Here is a 27,841-nt window from a genome sequence, read left to right on the forward strand (position 1 = left end):
AGATGTCCTGGCCAAGTTTTGTCTCCATCTCCTCAAAAAATATAAAATCTATGTCTTTTACCGCTTCCCAAAGTTTTGGACCAAGCTTCTTGTGGACGGGGTCGGTGTCCTTCATTTTATAACCACCATAGCTGGATCTGTAACTTGATATGTAGATCAATCTCCAAAATATTCTTTCCACCATATTTTTTCTTTGAGCTTCAGTTCCCCGTTTAAATCCCATTTCATTTGCGTCCTTTAAAAACTGTTCGGGATCCATTTCTGCCTGAGTGTAAGACTCACTCAGGCAATTTTCATCACTATACAAATCTTCATTGGGAAACAATGTCCTCCTGATCTTCATTTTTGTATTCGTAAACATTTTCTTTTTAGGAACCGGATCCTCCAAGTGGTGTTTGAATTTTCTCACGATAAATGCATGTCCTTCTGGGTAGTCAAGAAGGGCAATTAAATTAAGACCTGAAGCATAGTGGAACGCGTCCCTCGCAATACTTTGAAAAATTCGTTCGCTCAGTTCCTCTGCTACATCTGAAAGTATGTCCACGTTTATTTCACCTGTTTTCCTTAGCAGTAAGGCCAAAAGTTTTTTGTGCTGTTCTAAAAAGATTTCTCTGACGAGATGCATGGTGGGGCCGTCTGCCACTTTCTCTATTATTTTCCAAAGAAGCTCGCTGAGAAATTTCTTCTTCCTATAGTCTGGGGTGGTTTGCCCAGGATGAACTCTATTAGAACACGTCTTTCTGACTTTGCTCCAAAAGGAGACCTTGGGTCTCACATAAACGTCGCTTTCGTTGCTCATCTTTATTCCGTCAGCTAAAATGTCCAAATGAATTTTATGTTGACTGACGGAGACTCAACTGATCAGTTGGTGATGTCATGGACTATGACATCACAGAGGCATCCTTAGAAGGGCCTCCTGGCACTGACATCATTTGAAATCAGGCTGATGACATCATTGTCAGCAGCATGGCAACTGTTGCTGGGGTACTAATAGCTCACAGTGAGCATGCGCTATGAAAATAAATTATCTGTGGGCACTAAATACATTATTCCCACAAGTCTGAACTGGAAGTGACCTGCGCAGCTTCGCCAGAACAGGTTGGGCCAGGGAACCATTGGTCCCTCCACTTTACCCCCCTACACATTTTTATTAGTGTGAATGCTGCAGGCATTCATTCACATTATTGAGTTCCACTTTCCTGGTTGCTCCGTAAATTTCGCCTCGCTTCTTCTCCTGCATACTTTGTGCTATTTTCACCATTCAACTTTTATACTACTCAGCTTGCTCTCCTAATGCCGGCTGTATCTCTTGACTCCTCCCTTCCTCATTTCCTTAGTGTAAAGCCCAGCGCACACGACACGATCTTAGAGCTGTCGGCCGATTGTCGGCCCATTTTCAAAACCTGACAGACCAAACATTAGCCGACAGAAATCCTAGGTATAACGGTTCGATCGGGTTCGTTCCTGCCGTGTGGTGTCCAACAATGGGCACAAAATAATGGCTACAAGTCCAGTGAACTAATTTAAAACCAGGCATTAATCAATGCTTTACTACAGTCTACCTGTAATGCATGTGGCTAGTGTCAGCGTAAAGTCCTGACTGAATGAAAATCATTAGAACCTATTTACGTCACGTTAACGAAGAACAGCTGAAACGTTACCGGTTTCGCTCCAACTCCTCCCCTTGTCATTTCTATATTCTTTGCATGTTGAATAAACATTAATGTTGTTTCCACATATCATCTCCAATGTCTGCAGGACTTCGGGTTGCGCCGTGTCAGCTGTTTGGGATTCCCCTCCATAATTTCCCCTCAGAAAACACGGAGGAGAATCCTCGCTTTCTGATTGGCTGCCTGTCACATTCAACAGGCTGCGTTAAGATCCCAGTCAGAGAAAATCCCTGATTTAGATCAGAGTGGCAACGATGATCTACCGTAACACACCACACAATCTTAGAAAGACCAACGTTTTAAGATTGTTGTAAGGGGAAAAATAGGAGCAAAAAGTCTGTAGTGTGAATTATTGCATCAGGTAGTCGATGTGCCCATCTTCTCTATTTAAATCTAATTATTACTGAAGGGCAACATAATATACAGACTTTATAATCTGCACTCTGTTGGTTGAATGCAGTATTTATTTACACTTTGGCTTTATGTTTAGTTTTTTTTCCAGTACATTTTTTGTTAATGGAGACTGAGAATCCATTTTATTTTTGTTTTTGGTTGCTTTGTTTATTTTGTTTACCAGTTCCAGTGTTTAGTGTTCTTTTGAAAATAAAGTGTATCTAACTTTGGCAAGAAATCGCAGGCATTATTACATCATTTTCAGTGTAAAAAGGTCTTCAAACAATATTATTGTTTATCGCAATAATTTTTGAGACAATTAATCGTTCAGCAAAATTTGCTATCGTGACAGGCCTTTATGCCATTAAAAATGCGAGGGGCTCTGAAACTACGAGGTTGTCCAGCCTGGTTTAAGCAATCCGTATTTAATAATGTGATCTTGACGCTCTGGTTAATATCGGCCAAGTTTAAACTAAGTTTTAACACAGAGTAAAATAGGTTTTATATAACCAAGCCTGCTTGAGTAACAGTGTTTTCACTACAAATGGCACAAAACCATGTCAATATTCCGCTAATGTCAAAAAACACAATTTTGCAATGGCGGTGTTTCCATTAAAAAAAGAAACGCAATTAAAATTACATGTGGATAAGTTTACCCCACCATGATCCTGAAACTACTTCCTGTTGTCTTCTTCTAGGCTTGCACCAGTGGCAACATCTGATTGTTGATCGTGTGACTCGTGTTTTGCGAAAAAGCTGCTTCCATTGAAGTTTTGCGGAATAAACCAATTTTGATACGGTCAAAAAAAAGACTATCATCCTAACGCCAAAACGTTTAATTGAAAAATTTGTTTTTTTCAAAACTTCTACGTTTTAACCAAACAAATTTATTTTTTAGATGTCAAACTGCACAATTATACGGTCAATGGAAACGCAGCTACTGTAACCTGTCTAAAAGACAATACAATGTCCATTGTCTCCTGCCTGTAAAAGAAGCGAGAGGACATAGAGGCTCTCTGAACACGCTCGAAGGTCAACTCTGGGGAAAAATTCATCGCAGTGCTTTCCCTTAATTTATTGTCGCCGTGCACTTTGAAGGTACTGGATTGGAGAAAAGCCCAGACCAAAAACATTTCCTCAAGAGCGCCGTTTGATTTGGTAATAGAATTTTATGATCATTTCATCTACGCCGTCGTACATCTCAAGCACCGCGCTGAAATAGTGGCGCACATACAAGTAAATGCATTTCCATCCTGAGGTCGTTCCATCTGTGATGATGTTAGCAGCAGGCTGGGAAAACAGGACTCAAGGCTGAGGAGATCAGAAGTGGCAACTGTGTATTTTCCTGCTGCTGATGAAGTGTCAAGAGTCTTTTTTTCTCTCTCTCTCTCTCTCTCTCTCTCTCTCTCTCTCTCTCTCTCTCTCTCTCTCCAGGAGAGAGACCGCAATAAGGCTTATAGCTGTTATTTATTTCTCTTTTCTCATATTGGAGGCTTTACCTGACATCCCATCAAGAGTTGGCATTTTATGTGCTCTGCACCCGAAAGGCAGGTTCAAGGCACCTCTGTGCTTCATCTTATTACCAATCAGATCAGGTTGTTTTGTGTGCAGCTCCCGCAGCTCCACCTTTCCTTCCAGAACATTACAGCCACAGTGATTGTTGACCTCATTGACCTCAATATGTACAAGATGTTGAAGAGGGTAGAAAATGACAGCTGCTATAACGCTAGGTTATAGAGGCAATGCTTTACGACGAGGCAAGGCTAGCTTTTGTAACGTGTCGATGTAGCTGTGTGTAAGCTAGAGACAAAAAAAAAACAAAAACATTCTGTCCATAGTAGCATGAATACGGTGCAAAACTAGAACATGTTGATGCATTTCGCCCTCTCGTTCATGGTGTTTTTCAGTGGGAGAAGCTCGGGAAAATCTCTCTTGAGCTCTCTTTTGGGCTTATACGGTAGCCTGCGGGAGGAAGACTGTGTTCTTATGTACTTTCAAACGTAACCACTCTGAACGAGTTGCTAAACAATGCCATTTTCTATTATTCACAGCTCCGTTTAGTGGGAAGTAAGTCGAACGGTGTCACACAGCTGCTGGAAGAGTTTAAGGGAAGGGCAAGAGTTTAAGTCTGTGTTTGAAAGCAGTTGCTGAAAGGGGTGTTTGACATGCTTTTAAGGCTCAGATAAGTGTTGTAAAATGTATGTATGTATATTTAAAGGTATGCAATGTTGCGCTTTCGGTTGCCAAAGCCTACGGTCTTCGGTTGTGAACTGGGGAATCTCTATGGAGATTAACCCCTGCCTGCCAGAGGGCTACATGTACCACACTGTTCCTGTCAACTAGATAGGAAAACCAGAAAACAACTGGACTTTAAAAAGTAGAATAAGTAAAGCTTGTCTGGATCTGTGGCACCCTAAAAGCCATATGTCACCAAACTATAAAAGAAATCATATTTAACATTTAATTATTTACTAAAAATAAAGAGTTTGACTTCTTGTAAATAGTAATAATAATAATAAATGTAAGGTGCTAGAGTTGTACAACAAGGCAGGACAAATGCTGTGTATACAGAGCCTATTGACCATTTCATTTACATTTCACTGCTGGATACATAAAATTACCAACAGTGAACAGCTGCTGTATAAACAAACACCAAAGGTGCATTTCCCTCCGCCTACATAGCAGGCAACATTGACTACATGTTATTAAAATTGAGCTTAAAGATAACCGATCTGCGTTTTGTTTTGTTTTTTCTCATTTTAAACATGAAAAGAAATCAAACTGTATTCCCGCAAAAATTAAATAGCCACTCTTTGTGTGTTTTTTTTGTTTTTCCATATTGGTTCCTAAAAAGAAAAATCTGTTTGAAATTCTGTGATGTGGAAACAAAATTTATGTGAAGATGTTATGAATCCCAAGTGTGGTCAACGGATCGAAGATTTCTTCTTCCAAAATAGTCGTTTTGATCAATGGACAAAAAATCTGTTGTTTTGCTGCAGATCAAATAACGGTAGGGAGAGCCATACTGATATAGCCTGGTAAAAAAAATTGGGTTTTTAGGAGAGTTGTGAAATTAGGGGAGCTGAGAAGAAAGCATACAGATTTAAGTGAGTTTTACAAAGGCCTGATGGTGACGGTTGAACAATTGGGTCAGAAAAGAAATGACCTGGTTTGATAAATCATGTCTTCCTCCACATCCATTACGTCGACAGACAGACAGACGTAATGTGAATTATGTAGATGAGGGAACGCAGCACCAGGATGAAGGCAGTGGCAGTGTGATGGTTTGAATAATTTTCTGCTGGAAAAAGAAATTTGTGCTGTGTCATGCTTGTGGATATGACTTTCACTCAAGACAATCTATCTAAGCATTGTTCTACTTTAGCATTGTTGTACAACTTTTCATGAAACAATACATCATGAAAAATCCAGTCAAGCATCTTTAGGATGTTCTGCTTAAACAACCAGCTCACAACCTGGTGACATTCACCCAGAGAGTCTGGGCCTTCTGCTACTGAGAAACGGTTGTTTGCTGGAAACATAGATACTGTTGAAGTTTAAAATGTTGACAAATTGCCCATGTTTGGCGTCAACGAATGCAACGCACCAGTCCCGCGCGATGAAGCTTACCGGAAATTGCGTGCGCGGTAAACATCCGTCCCCCTCCGCGAAGAGAGAAGTGCAAAGTCAAACAAGATTGGTTGTCATGAGAATTGAGCGAACACACATTGTAATTCAACGTCCAATTGTAACCAGGAATACTGAGTACTATAGTTATGGGATTCAGAGATGATCACCTGAAACCTAATAAATGATCTTCACTTGTTTATTGCACTTTAACTAAACTGTGACTTTGCAAAGATCAGAACAGAAGAACAAAAAACAACTGGAGAGCTTGCAAAAAAGCAAAACAAAAAAACAAACTGTGCTTGTGTTATCTTTCTAGATTTGCTATCTTACAAACATCTGTTTGTCAGGCTTCCTCTGAGTCACTTAAGAACAAAATAAAGCTTTCAGTATAATTATCCAGTGATTTTGACAAATCGGAACACAAACAGATTAAACACACTCATCAAACAAGACGTCTACAAACACCTCTTGCAGGCAAAATGTTTCAAAGAAACTGGTACTGTTTTCCCTAGAGACATGCAAGACAAGTCATTCATATAAATCCTTTCATTTCCCCCTTCAGACACTCAAAGATCCCAACCTGTCAGCCAGGAAGGACTTCCAACGGGAAGCGGAGCTGCTCACCAACCTGCAGCACGACCACATCGTCAAGTTCTACGGAGTGTGCGTGGACGGAGACCCGCTCATCATGGTGTTCGAATACATGAAGCATGGAGACCTGAATAAATTCCTAAGGTCAGTGTTTCACTAAATGTGCATGGAAATACATGTCTGAGGTATGTTTTTCCATGAGTAGCCAAAACTTTTACTCAGGCAAGAATAGCACCACTTCAATATGTTTTTACTCAAGTAAATGTAAAAAGTAGCCATCCAAGAAATTACTACAGTAAAGATTGATAAGGTATTTGGTAAAAATGTTTCTCATGTAATTGATCAAACATCAATTAATCAATATTTTAAAATCACGTCATAAGATGGACCAAAATATAAAGTTATGTGGAAATATTGGTATTTCAGATATCAACATGAAAGCAATGCATATGAATAGAATTACAAAATAACAAATCAGGCCAAACAAAATGTTGTTCAGAAACATTTCTTTCAGTATGTAAAGATTTTGAAACTTTAACAACCACTGCAGGTGTGACATCAAAAGAGTAGCAATAAGTCATAATGGAATTACTGAAGCATAAGAGGAAAGTGGAACACAGTCAAAATATTCCTGAAAGTAAATTGTTTCCAAAAAGTAACTCATGTAAATGTAACTAAGCAAATGTAACTTGTGACAACCAAACTCTGCACTCGGTGCACCTACCCAGTTTCTGCACTACATTTTGTTGGTCTGTCACATAAAATCCTAATATTGAAGTCTGTGCTTGTAATTTGACAAAACATGAACAAGTTGAAGGAATGTGAATTTCTTACAAGGCACAAAGCATTTTTAGACATTTTTTAACAGAAATCCAAGAAAACTCAAAGTCCTGCCGGTGCTAAAATGTCCAGCCCCCTTCAGGACTGTTGACGTCCACACAGACACGGCCCGGCGCCTTTTTTGTCAGGCTGCACTGAGGGAAACGACCTCCGATAAGCTCCAACAAAAGCGACACGACGGCGCTATGGCAAGCGCTTTGGTAATGGGAGGCTTGACTGGAGCTGATGTCAGCGCGCTCGAGAGGAGTGAGAGATAGAAGCGTGCTATTTCAAGTGCGATGACAGCGGCTGCAGCTGTGTGTATGCTTTTGTGTGTGTGTGTGTGTGTGTGTGTGGTCTTTCTTGTTTTTAAATCTTGAGCGGTAGATGAAAAGATGACATGTTGTGATTGAGTGCGAGAGCGCCTCGCACGCGCGCGTGCGGACTAAAGAGTGCGTGAAGATTTTCAGTCTGGAAATCATTCCTGAAATGAAAGGCAATGTCGCGAGTGATGAAATTCTTTCATCCAAGGTGCAAGACAGCGTTGATTCTTCATCTACCGGGCCTTTTGGTCACGTTTAAAAGATGTGATGTGCACTAGATCAATGGGAATGAATCGGATCAGATGTTCGGGTCTCACTCAACCTTCAGATGAATTGAGGGCAGCCTGCGTCCAATCAGACGCCGCTGCATATGGAGGAAGGGGTAAAAAAGAAAGAAAGAGCAACGCCATAAAAGCGCCCCCTCTAATTCTCCTTAACCATCACACCTAAAGCAAAGAGCACAGAATGGCACTAAAATTCCAAAATGGAGATTGAAAGCCAGGCTGACACAGCGGAAGAGCATCAGCCTTTCCTGTGCGGCGCCCGCTCGGTAATCACGCTGACAAGAAGCTGATGGGAACAGCGGGGACACTTCACAGGAAATGAGTTCTTCACTGTCACCCAGAAACCTGCACTCAGCCTGTTCTGGTAAACGCACGGCAGGTGGATGAGATTCCACAGACCTCGTTTCGAGTCCCTGACGTGTCGGGCGAAGTCAAAAGTTTTGCTTTTCCGAAGCTCAAATTACAGCCACAGAATTAATCGGAGCAGTGCAGGCACAGAACAGTTTATCAGTGCAATTAAAGCCGGCCGAGCGCTTGCAGGTTCAAGTTAATTTGCTCACATTTCTCTCATTTTTCTCTTTATTATGCTAATTCCTCTGAACACGCAGAATGGGACATGAATGTGTTGTGGATAAGGCTTTATTAATGCGGCTGTGGGTTACTGTGTTAAAGGGCACTTTGTCAAGCCGAGCACACACTTAGACGTCTGCATCCGGCTATGACACTCTTAAAGCTGAATTAACACGGTCCAACGTGTCTTTCATAACAATGATGTGTACGGTTATGTTTTAGTTAGCATAGAGCTACTGCAGCACTACCTGTTGTGGTGTGGACGGTACCTTTTAAAAGATATTCGTCTCCCTTGAATGTATCATGTATGAATTTGCCATATGACCACAAATTCCAGTGTATTTTTTGCCATTGGACAATAACTGGCCAATCTTGCGTAAATCAGCAAGATTGTTGAAAAAAAATGCTTTTCAACAGTTAAATGACTTCTTGGCAATAAGAAGTCACCAGACAAGCATGCTTGATGCATTTCAGTCCGATTTCAAAGAGTTCAATGACATCCACATAAATATGGACTATGGAAGAAGCACAGTGTTTGTTCTGTTATGTCTCAGCACAGTATTTGGCCCTGTTCACCACAACATATTATTGAAGTGAAGGGAGGGTTGTATTACATGAAAGGGTGAGTCTTGCCTGAAAAAAACCCTGATATATTTGTATCAATAGGTAACATTTCCTTGAAGTGGACAAAAATTATATGTGGGGTACCCCAAGGTTCAACCCTGGGAACTCTCCTATTTAATGTCTACATGCTCCTACAAGCTCAGATTATAAAAGTCGCAAGATTAGTTACTATAACTATGCAGATTATACACACCAGGTGACTGTGAACCCGTTTAAGCACTGAGCAGATGCATAGAAAAGAAATCAATATGCAAATGTCCTATGACTTTCTTCAGCTAACTGGCAATAAAACTGAAGTAACGGTTTGGACCTAAAGAGGAAGATCAAGAGCCAATGCACAGCTTCCAGGTATTACAGCTAGAAGCTAGTAATGAGGCCTGAAAGCTGATGGACTCTGACCCGAACATTCAGACACACATAAAGGCAGCTACAAACTCGGCCTTTTACTACCTCAAGAACATTTCTGGGATTAAAAGAAACTGTCCAAACAAGATTGTGAGAAACCCATCCAATCTTGTCCAGTTTAGTTGCTGCCTTTGATTAATAATAACTATAACATAGATTAATTCTGGTCTGGAGTTCCAACTTTTTAACACTGAAGTGTAATGTATTTGTGCTTGTGTTGCTTTATTTTGTAGCACATGTAGTCATTTCTGCTACTTCCTATATTCTCCAAAAACACATCAACTCTACTGGTGGTACCATTCCTAAATGTGAAAAAGGAGTAATAACGATTTTGTAAGGTGCTATATTTATGCAACGTTTAAGTACTTTCCTCCCTAATTCTTTACTGTTTAACGTGGTTTATCCCATCTAAAATTGACCAAAGGTCTCACATTTCCTCTTTACTGAATCAACCTGAATTGTTATTCCTAACTCAGAGCCCACGGCCCTGACGCCATGATCCTGGTGGACGGCCAGCCGCTGCAGTCCAATGGAGAGCTGGGCCTTTCCCAGATGCTGCACATCGCTACCCAGATCGCCTCAGGCATGGTCTACCTGGCCTCCCAGCACTTTGTTCACAGAGATCTGGCAACTCGCAACTGTCTGGTTGGAAACGGCCTTCTGGTCAAGATTGGAGACTTCGGCATGTCCAGGGATATCTACAGCAGCGACTACTACAGGGTGAGCTTCAGATGATGATGATGATGTTTTCGCCGACAACAAAATAAAACTATTTGAAGTACCATGGTGACTGAAACATTAGAGTTTCTGCCGTGTGCCTAAGGAGACGCCGTCAAACCCAATGTCCTTCAGCTGATAAAGTCCCATTCATTTTAATAAATGGAAGCTCTAAACTTGTGAACTAAATTTAGTTTAGTTCTCTTGGTCCCTAATTAGGCTCAAAGCAGCGCTACCTCAGGCCTCTTGGGCTCCCAAATAAAAAGCTAACTCTTAATAGGTGGTAGCCGCTGCTCTGCTGTGCTTTGTTGTTTATATGTTTATGCTTCTAAATTGTTCCTCTTCTAAGAAGAGTTAGCAGCTCTCCCATTACCAGTTCAGCCTCGGGCCTTCTCGCCACACCTCTTGCATCCACGGTGGAGGATAGAGCGCGTTAACGGCGCGCTAGGAGACGAGCCTGCTAAGCCTGCAGCCTGACGCTTAGAGGCTTGTTTATATTGCTTGTGAATCGTGTCTCCTCTACTGTTTAACACGATTAGCAACTATGAATGCCTCAAACCAGGCGGCAAATGCTAGGCTGCTGATTTATTTATTTTTTGCATTTTTTGCATTTTTGCTGAGCAGATGATGGCTGCTGCAGATCTGGCTGCCTCAAATAGCTGGGCTTTGTAAAATGACTTTAGGGGCGCCTGATAGTGTTTTCCCAGCGTGACAGCTGGGCCCGTTTGGATGCTGCTTGGGGCATTGCCAGCCCTTATAGAGGCCTTGCCTGCTGGGGGAGAAGAGCACCCCTGGACCCATAAAATGATTTGTTAGGAAATCTGAAGGCAGGTGGTTTCTGTGGCTAGCTCATAGCTTATCCATGCTTGCCGTCTGCGTGATTACTATATCACTTTCTTAAACGCAGACAATTTGCTTAAGTTTTGAACGTGATGCAGCAGGAATCTGTGCGTCACGTTCAGCGCAGATTGAGGATCCAGGGAGAGTTTGGTTTCTGGTTGGAACGGGTTAGTTGTGCTACTGTTGTCTGGTTCTGCAAAGGGAGGCAGGTCACAGTAGTGCAGTGGTGTTTAAAACCAACTACTCAAACTAAGTCAGACATGAAAATATCGTAAACACACGTGTAGTTTTGATTCACCGTTAAATTCCATATTTTACGTGTAGAAACGTTTTCTCAGCAGAATTGAATTTCATCACACGTCTAAAAGCAAATTTATTTTTTTTTTCTTTTCCATCTGTGCAAGTTAAGCCTAATGACATATTCATTTGCCAGGCATCCTCCTGTAAAGGCAATATTCAAAGCTTGTAATAGGTTTAGAATCAAATCTTGGTGAGGGAGGATGATTGGATGTTTGGACAGCAGCAGCTTCAGGTCAGTTTTTAATATGAACCATGGCTAATTGTTTGCCATCAGTCTTCTACGGTTGTTGCGCTGGTTCTTCGGATTAAAACAAAAATACACACATTGCTTTAGAGCTGTTACAGGTCAGGTCTTCGTCGGTGTTTGCTGTTCTGCCAGAAATAGAAACAATAAATGTGTCTAATACAATGAATTCATTATCAACCTACTGATAGTTATCCATTTGCTAATGATGGACTTATCTTCTGGTTAGCCATTGCCTAATAAGGTAACACTTAATGTCCTGCTGTTTTGATAATGTTGAATAAGTGGCTTGCTAATCATTAAATCTCAGTAAAATATATTATAAAAAAATTGGCAATAATTTGTTAATTAATTAGGTAAAATTTTCCAATAGGTCATACTTTAATATGGCAATAATTATTAATTTATCACAAACCGATGAACTTGATTCTTGATCACGGTAATTAGTTTCTGCTTCATAATAAGGGTTTCAAAAGGAACCAATTATGAACGAATCATGAACCTAACTAATTATACCTAACTAACTAATTAAGGGTTAGGTAATGACAAACTTTTTATCCTAAAAGCCTCATCATTAGCAAATTCTTAGATGATACTTACTGGTTGCCTAATGATGAGTTGAACAGTCAAGAGGCCTGAAATTAGAGAATGCTTACTCAGTTTGTCAGTAGGACACCATAATAAAACATTTTCTAACGATGAGGCTTTGAAAACAACGTCGCCACTTTATAAATGGTAAGTAAACAGAAAAGCTAATGAAGGATTGATTGATCAGTTAGTTAGTTAATGGTTAACTAATAGTAGTAACAATGTTTGGTTCAACATTAGTCCCGTTTCACCAAAGTGCATTTCTGTGGAGCTTATCGGGAAGTGTTACTGTAATATCTGAAGGATCTTTAAATCTTTCCCCTCAGCTCCAGAGCTTGGAGCGTCTTAGTGATTACCACTGGGACTGGAGATGTACAGTATCTCCTAGATCAGGCAGACCTCGTTGAATAAAACAGCTGAATGCGTCTCCTTGTTTTGGCTGTAGAGCAGCTTATCTAATTGTGTCAGTCACAACTGAGTTAGCAGGCAGATACCGCTCACTTGGAAGACTGGATGAGCTGGCTGTTCCCATCTCACCAATTACAAGCACAATATACTGTACATAAAAGCAAATAAACTGAGACATTTTACCAAACGCAACAGAGCAAAAATGAGCTGCATGGTATTTTTTTCCCCATGTCATTACTGAAAATATAATATTTTAAGTAAGGAGTGCTGGTTTTCCTGGCACATTAGAAAGGTTCTGCTGCATGGTGCTACGTTTCAGTCCTCACACTGGTTTTACTCAGAAGCAGCAAGGGAACATGCCCTTGACTCCTGAGAGTCCCACTGATAGTTCAAGCTGTCTGTGCGATGGGAGGTGGACCGGTGGGAGGTGAAAAGGTTACGGTCCTCATGTGCTCCTCACTGACAGATGAAAAGAAACAGCAGGATACGGGATGTGTAGCTGGACTCTGACCAGGATAACAGAGGGGGTTGGCTGTGAATCAGTATTCAGCCTTTCAGCTGGAATTCATAAAAACAGGGTCAAGTGGCCAAAAACAAAAACAGTTCATGTTCAGTTCAAGAGTCTTTCTCCCCCCCACCCAGCATTTTGGTCTGGGCTAAGAGTATGTGTTTCTTTAGGCCGACCCAGGGACATTTACAATGAAAGGTATGGAACACCATCTGAAGCTTCGGTGCTGAAACCTCCTGCTTATTGTTCGGATATAAATCTGAAATAAGTTCTGTGTCAAGACAGTAGAAAACACCCACATAGATACAGTATAGAAGAATTTAGGCATGGGAACAACAATGTGTCACCATTACTAATCTGGATCTGAGCAGTGTGTCGTACATGACTTCTTACGGCAATGATGTCTATCTTCACCTACATGGAGTTTCTATAACAAGCAACATTTTACAATACATTGCAATATTAAAAAATATTTAAGAAGCCGGTTCACGACCAGATAGTTACAACACTGAGCAGAGTGCCTGATGCTAAACTCTGATCCTAAAACCAGAGTGCTAATCTCAAATTAGCTACTCTACAGTCTTGGACTGGAGCAAGTTCCATCCCCAAGCTGATTGTCTGATGATGACCTGTGGTTTCTAGATCTTAAAAGTGACGCATAAAACTACATGCTCCTGTTCTGGGTTGCTGGATAACAAGAGTAAAATCTAAACTTTGGTTGGTTCTCCATGTTTGATTCTTGCTCCTGGCTGCTCTTTATAAGTATAAAACTAGATGTTGACCCCAGTCATTCTGGATAGCGAAGTAGATGGTACTTTCTAAGTTTGCTCTAGATTTGTAAAGTATAAAAGCACATGTTGGTTCTCCAGGTTTAATTCCTGTTCTAAGTAATAAACTAACAGAAGTTAGCACATATACAGCAGCACAAAGTCCCTGTCTTTCCCAAATGGAGAATCGGTTTATGTTCTAGTGGCAAATCACAAACAGTTGTGCATCTTCAGCTTTACCATTTGGCTGTGGGGTGTGAAATCAGGATGACCTGTTTGACTACAACAAAAAATGTTCTAATGCTCCATATATATCGTAAAATGCCACAAGTTAATTAGTTTTATTAGGGCAGTTCAATTTTAACTCTAGGCAATTTTCTATGCTGTTGATAGCATCACTACCCATGCTATCCTCAGAGCCAGCAGACCAGGTGCTCTGAACTGTGTTGAGTAACTATAAATAGCAGCATCCTGCCAGGGCTACAACTACCCCGGCGCTGACTATTCGTATGGAAGCTTATTGCCCTGTGGGACACCAGGAAACACTTTGCAGCACGAGGGAGCAACTTCGAGATAGAAATGAATATTGTCCTAAATCCCACCCATCTGTCGCATCCTTCTGCTCCACCTGCACTGTGTTGTTTAAAGAGAGACAACTCCAGATCTCAAGCAGACAGACGGCAGCTCTAACGGCTCTACATGTTTTTCTCCTCCCTCCCACTTACTCAAGACGCATTGGAAAAGTTTTCCTGAATTCTGAATTATACATGTTTGGGTATCTATAAATGTTGCTGAAAGCTCTAAAAGGCCCTGTCCATTGAAACTTACATAGTTTTTATTTGTGTGTGTGTGTGTGTGTGTGTGTTTAACACACTGAGGATGTGCACCAACTCTGACAACCCAGAGCTCTCAGGTGTCACTAATAAAGCTATTATTTTCCTGTAGTGTAATGACAACGTATCTTTATATTGCACGTCCTCCTTCATCCTTCGTACATTGTGCAGTGCAGTAAGTTTGACAGCTAATTTTCTTCTGTCGTTTTTCCTAAAATGCCTATTTAAATTCCCGCGGTCTCCATTGGCTGGCTCGAACGAGAAGTCCAGGACAGCTGCTCCCTGATTTGTTACAATAATGAAGCGTATTTCTGTAATTTGTGTCAAATTTTGATCCCTGCAGTCTGACAGAAAGTTCAGGTCCCTCCATCAGGTAATTTGATTTTGCGAAGTCATGCTTATTTTACAGATTTCAGTGGGACCAGACTGAAAGGAAATGATGTTTAAAGTATTAAAGTGAGGTCATCGCACCAGGTGGCGTCAAAACTCCAGGAGTCCGTATGGGGAGCTCGTGTTCATCTGAGCCTATGCTACCACTCTGCCTACCAAAGTATTTAACATCTTAAACTGGTTTTGTCTGGAAAAATACATACGGATGCAAGTTAACGAACAGAAAACATTGATATTACAACCACAAATGTCAGTGTATTTAGATTTTATGCAACAGACCAATAAAAAGTGGAGCATAACTGTAAAATGAATGAAAAACAAATACATGGTTTTCAAACTTTTTTATAAACAAAACAAAAAAATGTAGAGCAACTAGTTTTTACTGCCGTTATAGCTGCACACATACAGACTGAATTTTCCCCACTCTTAGCAAACTAACTCGAGTCCAATCAGATTGGACAGACTGCATCTGCGAACACCAGATTTCTAGTCTTGCTGCAGACTCTCGGATCAGAACACAAGTCATCCGTAGTTCTGGTTGTCTGTTTAGAGTTGCTGTCTTGCTGGAAGTTGAACCAAAAGTGTTTTGCCGTCTATCGATACTCTCCACCTTTCAGTGAACTCTGACCAGCTTTCTTTCAACACTGGCTTTCTTCAGCCTACACTTCCACATTTCTGGGGAGCATTTGCTCATAGTTGCAATGGCTTGGTATGTTTGTCATCTTTTAATACATTTTTGAACAGTGCCCTTTGAGACGCTCTAATCTTAGAATATTGTTTTGTAACCCATCCCTGGTTTAAACCTTTCCACAACTTTCTCCCAAAGCAGTCTGCTGCGTACCTTGGTCACTGAGATGAAAGGTGCATTCACACCAGCCCTGTTTAGTCTGCTTTAGTCAAACTTTAGTCCATTTGCCTAGAAAAGCCAGTTCTATTTACCCAGAGCATTCTGGGTAAATAGAACCAAAACAAACACTAGAGTCTAAGACTGTAGGGAGAAATGACTCATGGTTATTTTATCAGTGACAAAGGAGAAAACGGACAACCGCTAAAGTCTGACGTTACTTCATTTTTGCTTACATTTTGTGTAGAAGGAAGTTGCGCTCTTGCCTTCTTCAGAGGTTTTTATGTTGTTTCCTTCCATGGTTCTAGGTTGCAGCGCCACCACAGGAGATGTGGGGAACAGGTTTTACAGTTAGTTTGGATCTTTTGACAGTAAAGTATGAAAGCAAATTCCAGCAGCTGAAAAGGAAAATGGCTCCACAAATTTTAGACTTTAATTGGTAAAGAATTGTGGTTATAAATTGTACATGACAATATGGACACTATATTTTTTACACGTCTTGTGATCATTTAAAATGGACCGAGGACTACTAAGCATACTAATAATCTCATAGCCAGTGGCCCACCTTCAAGGACTTGGTCTTTCCTTCTGATGCTGCCAAGAAACCTCACTTTCCTTTGAAGTAAAATGGTCCCCAGCGTTCTCTTGTCTTCAGGATCAAACAGACACTCCAGCACTGCATTATTTATCAAGACTGAGTTACTAGAAACCGTATTCAGTTTGAGCCTAATGAGTACACACACCATATTTACTACATCTGCAAGAAACTGTGAAAAAAAAAAATTAGACATTTAGGCTCTGAATTTGCTTTCTTGGCCCACCACAGAAGTCTTTGATACGAGTGCTATCTCAGCAAGTTTAAGAAACATCTTTGCTTTCCAGTAAAAGCAGTCAAGGAGTCTGATTTCTGTCTGTGTATCTGGCTCTAATGATATAGTCATGATCTAGTTTGGAGAGGAAGAACACTGAAAAAGCTTGTGGGATGATAAATATAGAGGAAAAAAAAGATCCAATATGGTTGCTTGTTACCCATATAAAGAAAAACGAGATGCGATATTTAAAGGATTTGTTTGAAAGAAAATCAAATCACTTTTGATAGCGAAGGCCCCCAGAAGAAGAGTTAGCATGGAGTTCATAGCTTCAAACCGGCGCATTACATACTAACCGTTAAAGATTGGGTAAAATTTCAACAGACAGTGATCCCTGAGGACCAGGATTGAGGAGCGCTGGTTTCGCCTGATTAAGCTGATAAAGGAGCCAGTTCTTGTCAAAAGCTGTTTTCTCTGTGCAAAAATTGTGTTTTTTTTAAAGTGATAAGTGAAGTCAAGCATTCCAGCCTCTGTTGTCTCAATATTAATGGTCTTGCTTGTATTCCTTTGGTATAAAGAGCCTTAGATAAGGAGCATATCCACTTATTTTCTGTAGCGGCCATTAACAAAGACTGTGCAAGCAGATTTTTGTGTCGTCTCCTGGATGAAAGTGTTATTCCCCAATGAATGCACAAGATTTTTTCCCGTCTGTACTTTGAGGTTTCAGTACATAAACACTTACTGTCGCACCCTAGCTACCGTGAATCTGCACAAAATACTTGTTGTGCAAGAATTGTGTAAAAAACAAAGTATATATTCAGACATATTTTTGATGTTCATGTCCTGTGTTTAAAGAAGTAACAGAATTAATGCTGGTTTCCTCACATCTAATTACTTGTCTGCTAATTCAAGCATCTCCATGTCCTCTCTGTCACTCACTGAGAAGTCTGGGTCAGAGCTATTAGAACATCATTTTAAATCTGGTTGGCTCTAAATTTGCAGAGTGCACAAATTCTGATCCTTACACTGCATTGCTTCAGTGACACCTTCTCCTTCCCACTCTGCGCTTGCAGGAAGGACAGAGCATAAACTCACCTTTTTCTTTTCCCTTGCAGCTTCATGGGGGAAAACTTAAAGTCTCAACAGCCTTTTCTTCCCTGGATGAACATTCCTAGTTTGGAGGTGTTGGTAGATTATTCAGGGAAGAATCGATTGGTGTGTGACTGAAAAAGGGAACCTGAGTGGTTCATTTACACAGCTTAAGATAAGTGAACTAACAGCCATAGTTATTATTAAGTACACCACATACAGGTGGAACCCAGTCAAAGTATTATCAGAAAAAAAGATTTTTAGTTTTCATTAGCCATAAGGCATAATCATCTAGATTAGTTCTTGAAATCCACACTAGATCAAGATCTTAAGACCAAGGAAGAAACTAGAATTTTCATTTTGTTTTTGTGGATCATGAGCAGGTAGCAGGACGAGTCGTAAAATCCAAAGAGAAGAAACAGGAATGAGACGCTAAAATGATCGCAACTTATTAAACTCAAAAAGACTATTCACTATGTGGTCAATAGTTCAAGACCTTTAAAACGTCAAAACCATCCAAAGTATGGCTTTCTAGTCATTATCCGTCAGGCATTGACACTATTATGGACCCTTCACAGCAAATACAAAACTACTTTCTAGCTTTAAATGTGGCCAAATTGCTGAGATGACAAGTAATGCGTCTCGCAAAGGTCCATCTCTATTGAGGTTGGACAAAAGAAGAGCACAATTTAAGTGTCTTTTAAGACCCTGAAGGCTTTGAAACAAAAAAGTACGGTAAACTGATAGACCACTTGCACTGAGCCGGGGAATCTGCTTGGCTGTCAGTAAAGAGACGGGCAGAACATTAAGACCTTTACTTATTCTAGTCACAGCCCATTAAATCTAGGGCATCCTCAAGAGAATGGCTTAGAGAACAAAAAACAAAGTCTTTAAAGGCTATATGTCCTCTATCACTACAAACAATGCAAAGCAGTAACAAACATGGAATATTTAAAAGTGGGAGAAAGTTTTTATCCTCCAAGAAAAAATTGAATGTGATGACCTTGATGGATTTGTATGCTACTGTGGTCATAACAAAGGAATCTTATTGGAGACATTTTTGAGTTGACTCCATTATAATCTTGGAGATTCAGTTTTGCGTACGAGTGTCAAGCTGTGTGACTGGGAAAGTGGATTTGTTCCAACTGGTTCTTGATTGAGGATCCCATCTCTGCAGTGATAACTGGGTCTTTCGACAGGAAAACCCTACAACAGCCACCAGTCAAGAAGAGCAACTTTCCTCTTTTGGACCATCCCACATGCTCTCCTGGTCTAAATGCCTTAGGATTGGTTTGAAGATGAATGGCCTTCATGATGCCATATTCGCCACATTAAGCGACTTTCTCACCATTTTACACGCAACTCTTTCATCAAACGTGTAAGAAAGTGGTAGCATTTGTTACATTTTCAGTTGGTGCGGTTTGCTTTCACATTGCACTATGTCAGACAATACAAACCCTTTGAAAAATGTGTTCTGCCCCTCGGCCTTCACATGACTTCCTCCTTCACAAAATGTAAACAAAAATGGAGTGGCATCAGATTTTAGCGGTTGTAAGATTTCTCTTTGTCTTTTGTCCCTCTACCGTTAGACTCTTGTGTTTGTTTTGGTTGTATTTACCCAGGATGCCCTGCACTACAGTCCGATTCCTGCTTTTGGAGCTGTCTTTGATCCGTTTCCACTCACATATGACTTCTAACCGCACCAGAGTTCACTTTAATCAAACTAAGACTTGTGTTTTTAGACAGACCAACGCTGCCTTTTTTTGGTCCGTATCAGAGATCACTTGCTCATTTACACCTCCTCAAACGAATTGGACTTTCTATACAAATGGACTAGAGTTTTATTAAACAGGGCTTTTGTGAACGCACCCTTACTAACAATCCAGCAGCTCCAAACATGAATGATAGCAACTTTTTCCCAGTTTTCGGACTTCGGTCCAAAAGTCCTAAAACATCTGGACCGAAGTTTTAGGTCCAGACCTAAACCTTGACTTAAGAGGTCTACCTCTGAGAAGAAGTAGACCTTTTCTCACTTTTGGCTGTTTGAGCAACATGCAAAGGATCTAAAAAATTACTTTAGGAACTGATTAGAATGCATTGTCTCAATTACATTTTGATTTAGAGACAAATATAACCCCAACATTAGAAGCAAGCAACTGCACTTTGTGTGTATGTGTGACGTAGAAAAAAAAAAAACCCTATAGAAAGTTTCACCACCCACCAGCATGCACCAGCCAGAGGAGATACCACTTTATCTCCACTTGGCAGCAGCGCAGCAGGGAGAACCCTAATGGACATCATAGCCTCTAAGAGTGAACCTGTGTTCGCTGCTGTTTGAGCTGGGAGAGCAGAGATAGCAGCACGTGGGAGCAGGGAGTGCGAGTGTGTCTAGATGGTTATCGGGGACCCTTTAAGACATCTGCGGCCTCCCAAAGGCTTCCTATGAGGCCCGCGCAACGCCCATCGAAGAGCCCGTCTGGGTTCGTAATCTATCCCCCTGCCATGCCGCTCTGCTCTCCACACCGTTAATCCAATCACTCCCCTGCCACGGTGGGACAGGCAGAGCACTAATCCAGTTTACACAGCAACAACAACAAAAAAGCCCCAGACTCATTCCTCTTTCCCTACAGAGCTTTGCCAGCTTCTCCATGTGACATTGAGTGAGAACGATGAGGATAATTACCGCAGCAATTATTTAATTTTTATTATGTGTTCAGTCTTTTTTTTTTTTACTTCTCCCTACCTCTGTGTCTCTAGCTAATTGCCACAGCCTTGTCACGGAGACCCAAGGTGATAGCATTCTGTCGTTTGGGAAACAGTGAGCAAGCCAGATTTAATATCCCTCACCGCAGTACAGCTACACGTATCATTAGTATGCATCGGATGAGGTGTTGGGTCTTGCATCCAATGGGTTGGCTAGGCCTCAGATAAGTCATTTAGAGTAACAGAAACTTAATTAATTTGGTGTAATCGTTACAAACCTTCGCAAGGAGACACACTGCCGTACATCCCCTCAACAACTCAGCCCACCTAGCACAGCACGACCCAGAGGTACGACGCAGTGGGAGGTGAGTGGTCTCCGTATCAATATTGGCCTAATGCTGCGTACACTGCTAAAACATGTGGGGTGTAATGAGACCAGGTGGGGTGCAAGTCATTTTTCATTTAGCCATTAGCTTGAAGTGAAAGGCTGCTAAATGAGTTTACGGCTACTGCCAGCCCCGCCTCACGACTGCGAGATTCACGCGGCCTTCGTGTGCTGAACATCCAGGGAAAGGGCACCTTACTCTAAGCACCTTTCAGATTTATGTTTATCTTAATTACTGTTTTATCTGTGCCGCCACAGAGAAAAAAACAGCAGCTTTGATTATTCTCCAGGAGCGGCGGACAAATCAAACTTTGCTTAGGCTGCAGGCCAGTGGGGCAAGGAATCAGAAATTCGGTGGAAATTAAGGGTGTCCTTGGGGGAGTCATGCAGTGGCAGGTTTGGAGGATTTAAGGGGAATATGTTCTCCCTGCCTAAGTTTTCTTTTCCACAATGAATGAGTTCTGCACTACCCAGTTCTACAAGTCAAATCAGAAAGAAGCCATTACCACAGAAGCAGCATTAAAAGCCAGATCATAGTTTGCAAATCTTTAATGGACAAAGGCCATATTTTGAAACCAAGTCTTCTGTTTTGATAAAATTAAAATTGAATTATTTGGTCATAATGACCATTATTACCTATTGAGGAATAATGAGGAGCATTTGTAAGTCTCAGCTGTTTAGTACAATGGTGGTAGCATTATGTTGTGCAGGTGTTTTTTAATGCAGGAGAGACCAAAGCACTTCACAACATAGCATAATACATAAAGGACATTATGTGGAAATATTAAGGCAACAACACAAGACGTCAAACCATAAGGTAAAACTTAAGGTCAAAAGAAAATGACTCCAAGCACACCATCCTGTTAGCTACAAAGTAACTTAAGAACAACAAAGTCAATGTGTGGGAGTGGCCATTGCAAAGCCCTGCTCCAAGTCCCATGTCCTACTGACAAGATGCAAGGCAACCTACAAATCTGACTCCCTCATATCAGTTCTGTCAGGAAGAATGGCTCAAAATTCAGGCCAACTATTGTGAAAAGATTGTGGAAGGACACATAAAACATGTGACCTTAATTGTGAAACTTAAAAGGCATACTTGGGAAGTCTGTATCAACATTCTCGCTCCAATGTTTTGATGTGAATCTTTAATAATTCAGCGTACAGCATACAAGGGTCTACTTGTGTGGACATAATGTACAGAAAGGATTGTTATTCTCCTGATTAATAAAACTTAGCCTTAAGGATTATAATTTCTATTGACTCGTCCCATGTTAGTAGTTGCTTCATGATGGCAATATCTCTAAACCGGCCCTTACTATCACACCATAGTGTTTTTACACTAATGATGTTTTTGCATCATTTTCAATTCCGTAACAAACAAGTTCTTACATAAACCAAAGATTCATCATTTTGGCTCGTCTTAAGTTAATTTAGTAATAGTCCACAAACTTCTTGCTCTTCTTCTCCTTGTTCTCAGGCTCTATCGACAGCCTGGCTGCATTTATGTTTTTTAATAGAAGCAGTAGTTTTCTCCTCACAAGTTCAGGGTTCAGTGCCATTGTTGTTCAGTATTTTCATTAACTTGAACATTAGAGTTCTTTACAACTTACCTTGGGGTTCTGGTGGCTTTGCTCTTGGGAGAAAAACAATTTATTTCATTTTACAGCCTTTTTTGAGGTTATCAGATTAGCTTTTTGCTTCCTGTGACACATGTTTTATGTGTCCTTCCACAATCTTTTCACAATAGTTGGCCTGAATTTTGAGCCATTCTTCCTGACAGAACTGATATGAGGGAGTCAGATTTGTAGGTTGCCTTGCATTCCACAAGCTGGAATCTAATCCGAATTACAGAGGTCTGGTCCCAGGAGCTTTGCTGTGAACTACAAGGCTCCTCCAGACTATGAGTTGTCTGCATTTTCGCAGCAGTTTGAAAGCCTTGGAGGACGAGGCTGAATTAATCTCCTGACATATGACAGCGGAAAAAAAAGTTTCTACTCAATTCTCTCAGAGCTGGAGGTCTATGTGCAATAAACAGAAAGACAATTTGGCAGAAAAAAAGCTTCTCTTCACCTAAAAACCGAACCTTTAAACTGACAAAGTGTCACCTTCCCACGATACTGGAAGCAGTTGTAGGCCTTTTTATTATAAAATATTACATCTATGAAATTATTTTCATGTTTTCTTGTTTACCATACTTTTATTACTTGGCAATGGGCTTTTCAATTTTCTAGCTGAGTCACTCCACTTTCTGCATTGTCTATGCTCCGAAAAAACTAAACAGAAAAGAAAAACACAACTTCCAACCAGACTTCCTGTATCTTGAAGCATATTTATAGATGTGAAGGTCTAACTTGGACATGGAGAACAAGGTTGTAACCCATGAGACTTTGGGTCTCATGAAGTTTTTGTTGTTAGCATTTTTTGTTTCATACATTTCATTTTTCCTCACAAAACCAGTATTCAATTGTCTTAAAACAAAAGAAGACCGTAACTAAGGGTGCATATGTCGTTTAGACTCAGTGGGACCTAAATCTGCAGTCAGGAAATGCGGCAGAAACTGGTTGAGGAGAAAAATACATTATGTTGGAGCAGTTTGACCGATAACTGAGAAAAGTTAACTCTGAATTTTATTACTATGTAGTTACAGTATATCTGCAAGCTACTTAGATTTGTTTACATCCCAAAATCGTATTTAATTCTCAAAAGGATCGTCTACATTTTGCTGTTCTACTGCTAGCACAAGAGTAAAATAGACGATATGAACCATGTTATTTTAGTATAAAATGACCATGTTTCAGGTATTTATTTTAAATAATTCTCAACTACTTCATTCCTTTACATGTTATTTTTACCTTTGAAAGGTAAATGTTAGCAGTTGTTTCACTTGTTGAAAGAAAAGTGCGCTGGTTTGAATCAGTTCATACAGTAATTGGACTGAACACCAGACTTCCAACATATTTATATATGTATTAAATGTTATATCCCCATCATTCTTTTGCATATTATCTTTGGTTGCCAACAGATTAGTAGTTTCAGGTAAAGAGCTTTTCACCCTCTGGGACATGCATATGCTATAGAATTGATGCCAAGCAGTTGCTCTGTCTTTGTTGAAGATGATTTACTCACATCGGCATGCTGAATGACCGAAGCGGCTCAAACTGACAAGTCAGTTCATCTTGAAATATAATTAAGGCAATAAAATAAGAAGGTGTTATTACCTCAAGATCCAGTGGAAGGTTGTGAATCTCACACATTTCATCCCAGTATACACACATTATACAGCCAAAAGGTGCTGCAGAAGCAATGCACTTGCTTCAAAGCAGTGACAGGACTTGACGGTGCATTTCATTTTTCTGATGACAGCAGTATACACGGAAAGGGAGGAGACAGTGACACTACAGCTGTTTCGAAGTTTCTGTTTTCTTTGTCGTTGTTGATGCTTAAGAGGCCTTGTTCAAATGTGTTTTCAATTTGGGATGAATGGAAGAGAAATGATGCTTCACATTTGTTTTGCTGAAACGCCAGCAAATTCAGAAGTCTGACTTTGTGGAGGCTAATGGGCTGTGATTTTGGCTTTCGGTCAGCATATATGTGTTAGTGTACGAAACAGTCGTGTTCCCCTGCAGGCCCTCTGTACACATATCGATTTGTGGTAAATGGAAGGACAGCACACAGCGATTGGGATATCATTGCATGGGAAGCAGTACACACTGGGTATTGACTTGTCCAAGGCATTTGAGAAAAGGTGCTACATTGATGCGTTGCAAGGGCCAAAAAAGATACAAAATACAACCATCTAGTGACTCTGTGTCCTTCTCTAATGATGTTTTTAGCTACGGGCTGAGGTTATTACTGCATTGGGGTGACACTGAAACTAATGTCTCTTTAATGTTTTCCCTGAGTAGCACAAAGGCTGGTGGTGTTTACCTACCTACCTGTCTGTGATGCAGAGTAACATCTATGAGGAAGGTACTGATAAAAATCAGGGTAGTTTCACTTGTAAGCAAACTACAGTGCTTTGCGAAAATATTCCCACCACTCGAACTTTTTCACACTTTGTTCCTTCACAACCAATTCACTGAACTCCACAATTGCCAGGACATAATTTTGCACTCAGTCTTGACTTGCCGGTTGGGGTGAAACGATACCTAAAAGCCACAAGACGAAACAAAATACTGATTTCACAAGAACAAGACTGGACGAGATTATATATATATATATATATATATATATATATATATATATATATATATATATATACATTATATATACAGTATATTATAACATTACTTTCAAAAAAATTTCAAAGATGAAATTTATGTTAGAAAAATACCTTTTTTGTGCATTGTTCTGGATTTTGCCACAAATTCAACAAACTGATCTTTCATTTTTATTTGTTTTTATCTTCAGATATCTGGACTGTTTAAGGGATTTGTGTGAAGACTCGAGCATCTCTCCATCCAATCTGAGTTTGAGGTTTTTTTGCAAAGAGTAATGGGCAGACATTTCAATTTCTCCATATCGTCATCTTCCTAAAATAACGGCCTAAGTCATGTTTTGCCAAAAGTGATTTTTTCAACAACAAAAAAATCAATCCAGATGGACACATCCAACTAAGACTAGCAGCTGTAAAAGAAGCGAAAGGTTATTCCAGGTTGTGACTCGAATAAATGAGTGCAAATCCACACTGGCTTGTTTAGAATAGTATTTGTGAAAAAGAAAGAAAGAAAGAAAACATTTGTCATTGGCCTTCAGTTCAATATGTTGCACTACTCCAATAAAACACACTGAGGTTTGCGGTTGTAATCTGACAAAAGACGTACCTCGTTGCTGTCTGACGGCGCGCAGTGTTAAAAGGCAACACAGGGAATGTGCTGTGGCTTTTTCTACACATCATATTGTTCAAATTGAAAAATGTTGCTTCCGTGGTTTCCTGAATGAAATATGTGTGGTTTCAAAGTGACATTTTGGCAGTGAAGACGTTTTGAAACGGTTTACAAGCGATGTTGTTGACAGAAAGCATCCACTTTGGCGCAAGTTCATGTTGTGAAACAGTTTGAAATCTGCCAATGTTAAGTGGGAAGGCAAGGCCAACATGTACACTCACTAGTAGAATCAAAAACAAAAAATTTTGCTTGTAAAAGCCCAACTTCAGAGAGAGTAACAAGTGAAGGAGAACAAACAAGCCTAATACCAAGGAATGAAATTTAATGAAGTGCAGAAACTAGTAGATGCTGTAAAAAAAATGCCAAGAAATAAGCAGCCTTTTGGCAGCGCGACAGTTTGACTTTAGAAACATCCACTAGAGTCGGCTGCGACATCCAGCTGACACAGATATGACATTCAAAGGAAATCTGCAATGAGTGTGCCACAGAACTGGGAGGTAATTAAAAACACTTGAGTTGACTTTCTTATTCTCCCCTGGCTCCTAAAAAGCCACGCTGCACTCGCAGCTGATGGCACACAGATGTCAGAGCTGGTAAATGGAGTTTAGAGAGGAGCTTGTTATGATTAAATGAATCTGATTGTGTTCTAACCCAGAGGTGCACATAGGAGGCAAGTTTATTTACCCCTCGCCTGGCGGAGGCACGTAAGTTTTTCGGCCTCAATTCTGACTGTAGCTTTCATTTTGATGTTATCTTTGAGCGCAGAAAATTAGCACAGGTGTTTGTTTGGGCATGCCGGAGCTTGGCGGATCGGCGAGTGGATTGATGGGTGGGTGGTTTTGATGATGGATGGATGATAGGTGTGTATCTGATACACTGCAGGAGTATGTTTGCTGCCTTGTAGATAAGAAAAGCCCCCAAAGTGGGCTTCAAAATCATCTTTTTTTTTCTATTGACAAAACTGTCAAAGGAACAGCAGCAGAGGTGAAAAACTAAACCACAGCAAAACATGAGAGACAGCAGGAAGTGAAAGGAATTCAAAATCCAGGCAACAAGTAGAGCAGATATTGAATTCCCACTGCCATATACAGAGCCTACCATATTTATCTGCAGCCCAAGCAGAGCTTTTCAAAAACGCCTCAAGATAAATTCACCCTTTTTTTTTCTTTTTTGCAGTAGTATAGTGTTATTCTAAAAAAACAACCAAGTGTTTAATTTGAATATATTGAGAGGGGGGAAAAAGCATGTTAGTAACTACTTGGACATTTGATTTTTTTTTTTTTTTTTTTACAAAATCCCTGGTGGTGTAATTATTGAGGGCGTCCAGGAAGGATGGCCAATCAGATTTCAAGGCTAGCCCACGCCCCTGCGTCAAAGTAGAGGGGATTCAATGGCCTAACTACAAATGCTCCAAGCAGTGATCCAGGTCGCTGTTTTCTTGCATTGTGTCACTGTTAATACCCAAGCAACATGGCAAAGAGTCATAATTACAGCCTACAGATCAGTTGCATTTACAGGCAGACGGCCAATCTTTAAATGATGCCATATTGATGACCAGATATGACAAGCTGTATTTTTAGAAACGACATTTCAGTATGCAGTACTAATCTCTCTCTCCCTCTTTGCCTTTGTTCTCTTGTCTGCTCAGGTTGGAGGACACACCATGCTACCTATCCGCTGGATGCCCCCCGAGAGCATCATGTACAGGAAGTTCTCTACGGAAAGTGACGTCTGGAGCTTTGGGGTCATCCTTTGGGAGATCTTTACCTATGGGAAGCAGCCTTGGTTTCAGCTGGGTAACAATGAGGTACGGAGAGCCTGCAGCATGTCAATGAACATCCACGAGACACAGCAGGCTACACGCAGTGTGCTGCTCCTGATGTGGTCAGGAACAACGGGGTTCCAAATCAGGAGCATTATAATGGATGACAAGGTGGCAAAGCCACAAACTAAGGAAAGGGGATGATGAAACATCTCACTCAATCTATTTGGTGTTTTAAATCTTGTGAAATTACCATGAGAGCTTGTTAATTATGATGTCAGATTCAAACAAAGACAGGTCCGTTCTCACACAATTATTGAACATTTTGGTTCCAGCCAGTCTATCAGTGGTTCTACTATGACTAGTCCTTAACATAGCAACGTCGATAGGTTTGGAGAGAAGGAAGACGGATGAACATCGTGTTTAAGGTTGTCTTTTTATTGACAGTGTGACTGGAAG

The 27,841-nt window shown here is 40.5% G+C and overlaps 1 protein-coding gene across 2 annotated transcripts in view; it reads left to right on the plus strand.

Annotated features, from left to right (window-relative positions):
* Positions 1-27,841, plus strand: part of ntrk3b (neurotrophic tyrosine kinase, receptor, type 3b) — a 302,940-nt gene that overhangs the window by 265,320 nt on the left and 9,779 nt on the right. For both annotated transcript variants that reach the window (XM_028014975.1, XM_028014976.1), the window contains 3 exons: positions 6,256-6,428; positions 9,786-10,029; positions 27,269-27,427. In XM_028014975.1, the coding sequence (XP_027870776.1) occupies positions 6,256-6,428; positions 9,786-10,029; positions 27,269-27,427 (576 nt within the window). The remainder of the gene's footprint in view (positions 1-6,255; positions 6,429-9,785; positions 10,030-27,268; positions 27,428-27,841) is intronic.

The sequence above is a fragment of the Xiphophorus couchianus genome, chromosome 4 (assembly GCF_001444195.1).
Source record: "Xiphophorus couchianus chromosome 4, X_couchianus-1.0, whole genome shotgun sequence".
In the NCBI taxonomy this organism is placed as follows: domain Eukaryota; kingdom Metazoa; phylum Chordata; class Actinopteri; order Cyprinodontiformes; family Poeciliidae; genus Xiphophorus; species Xiphophorus couchianus.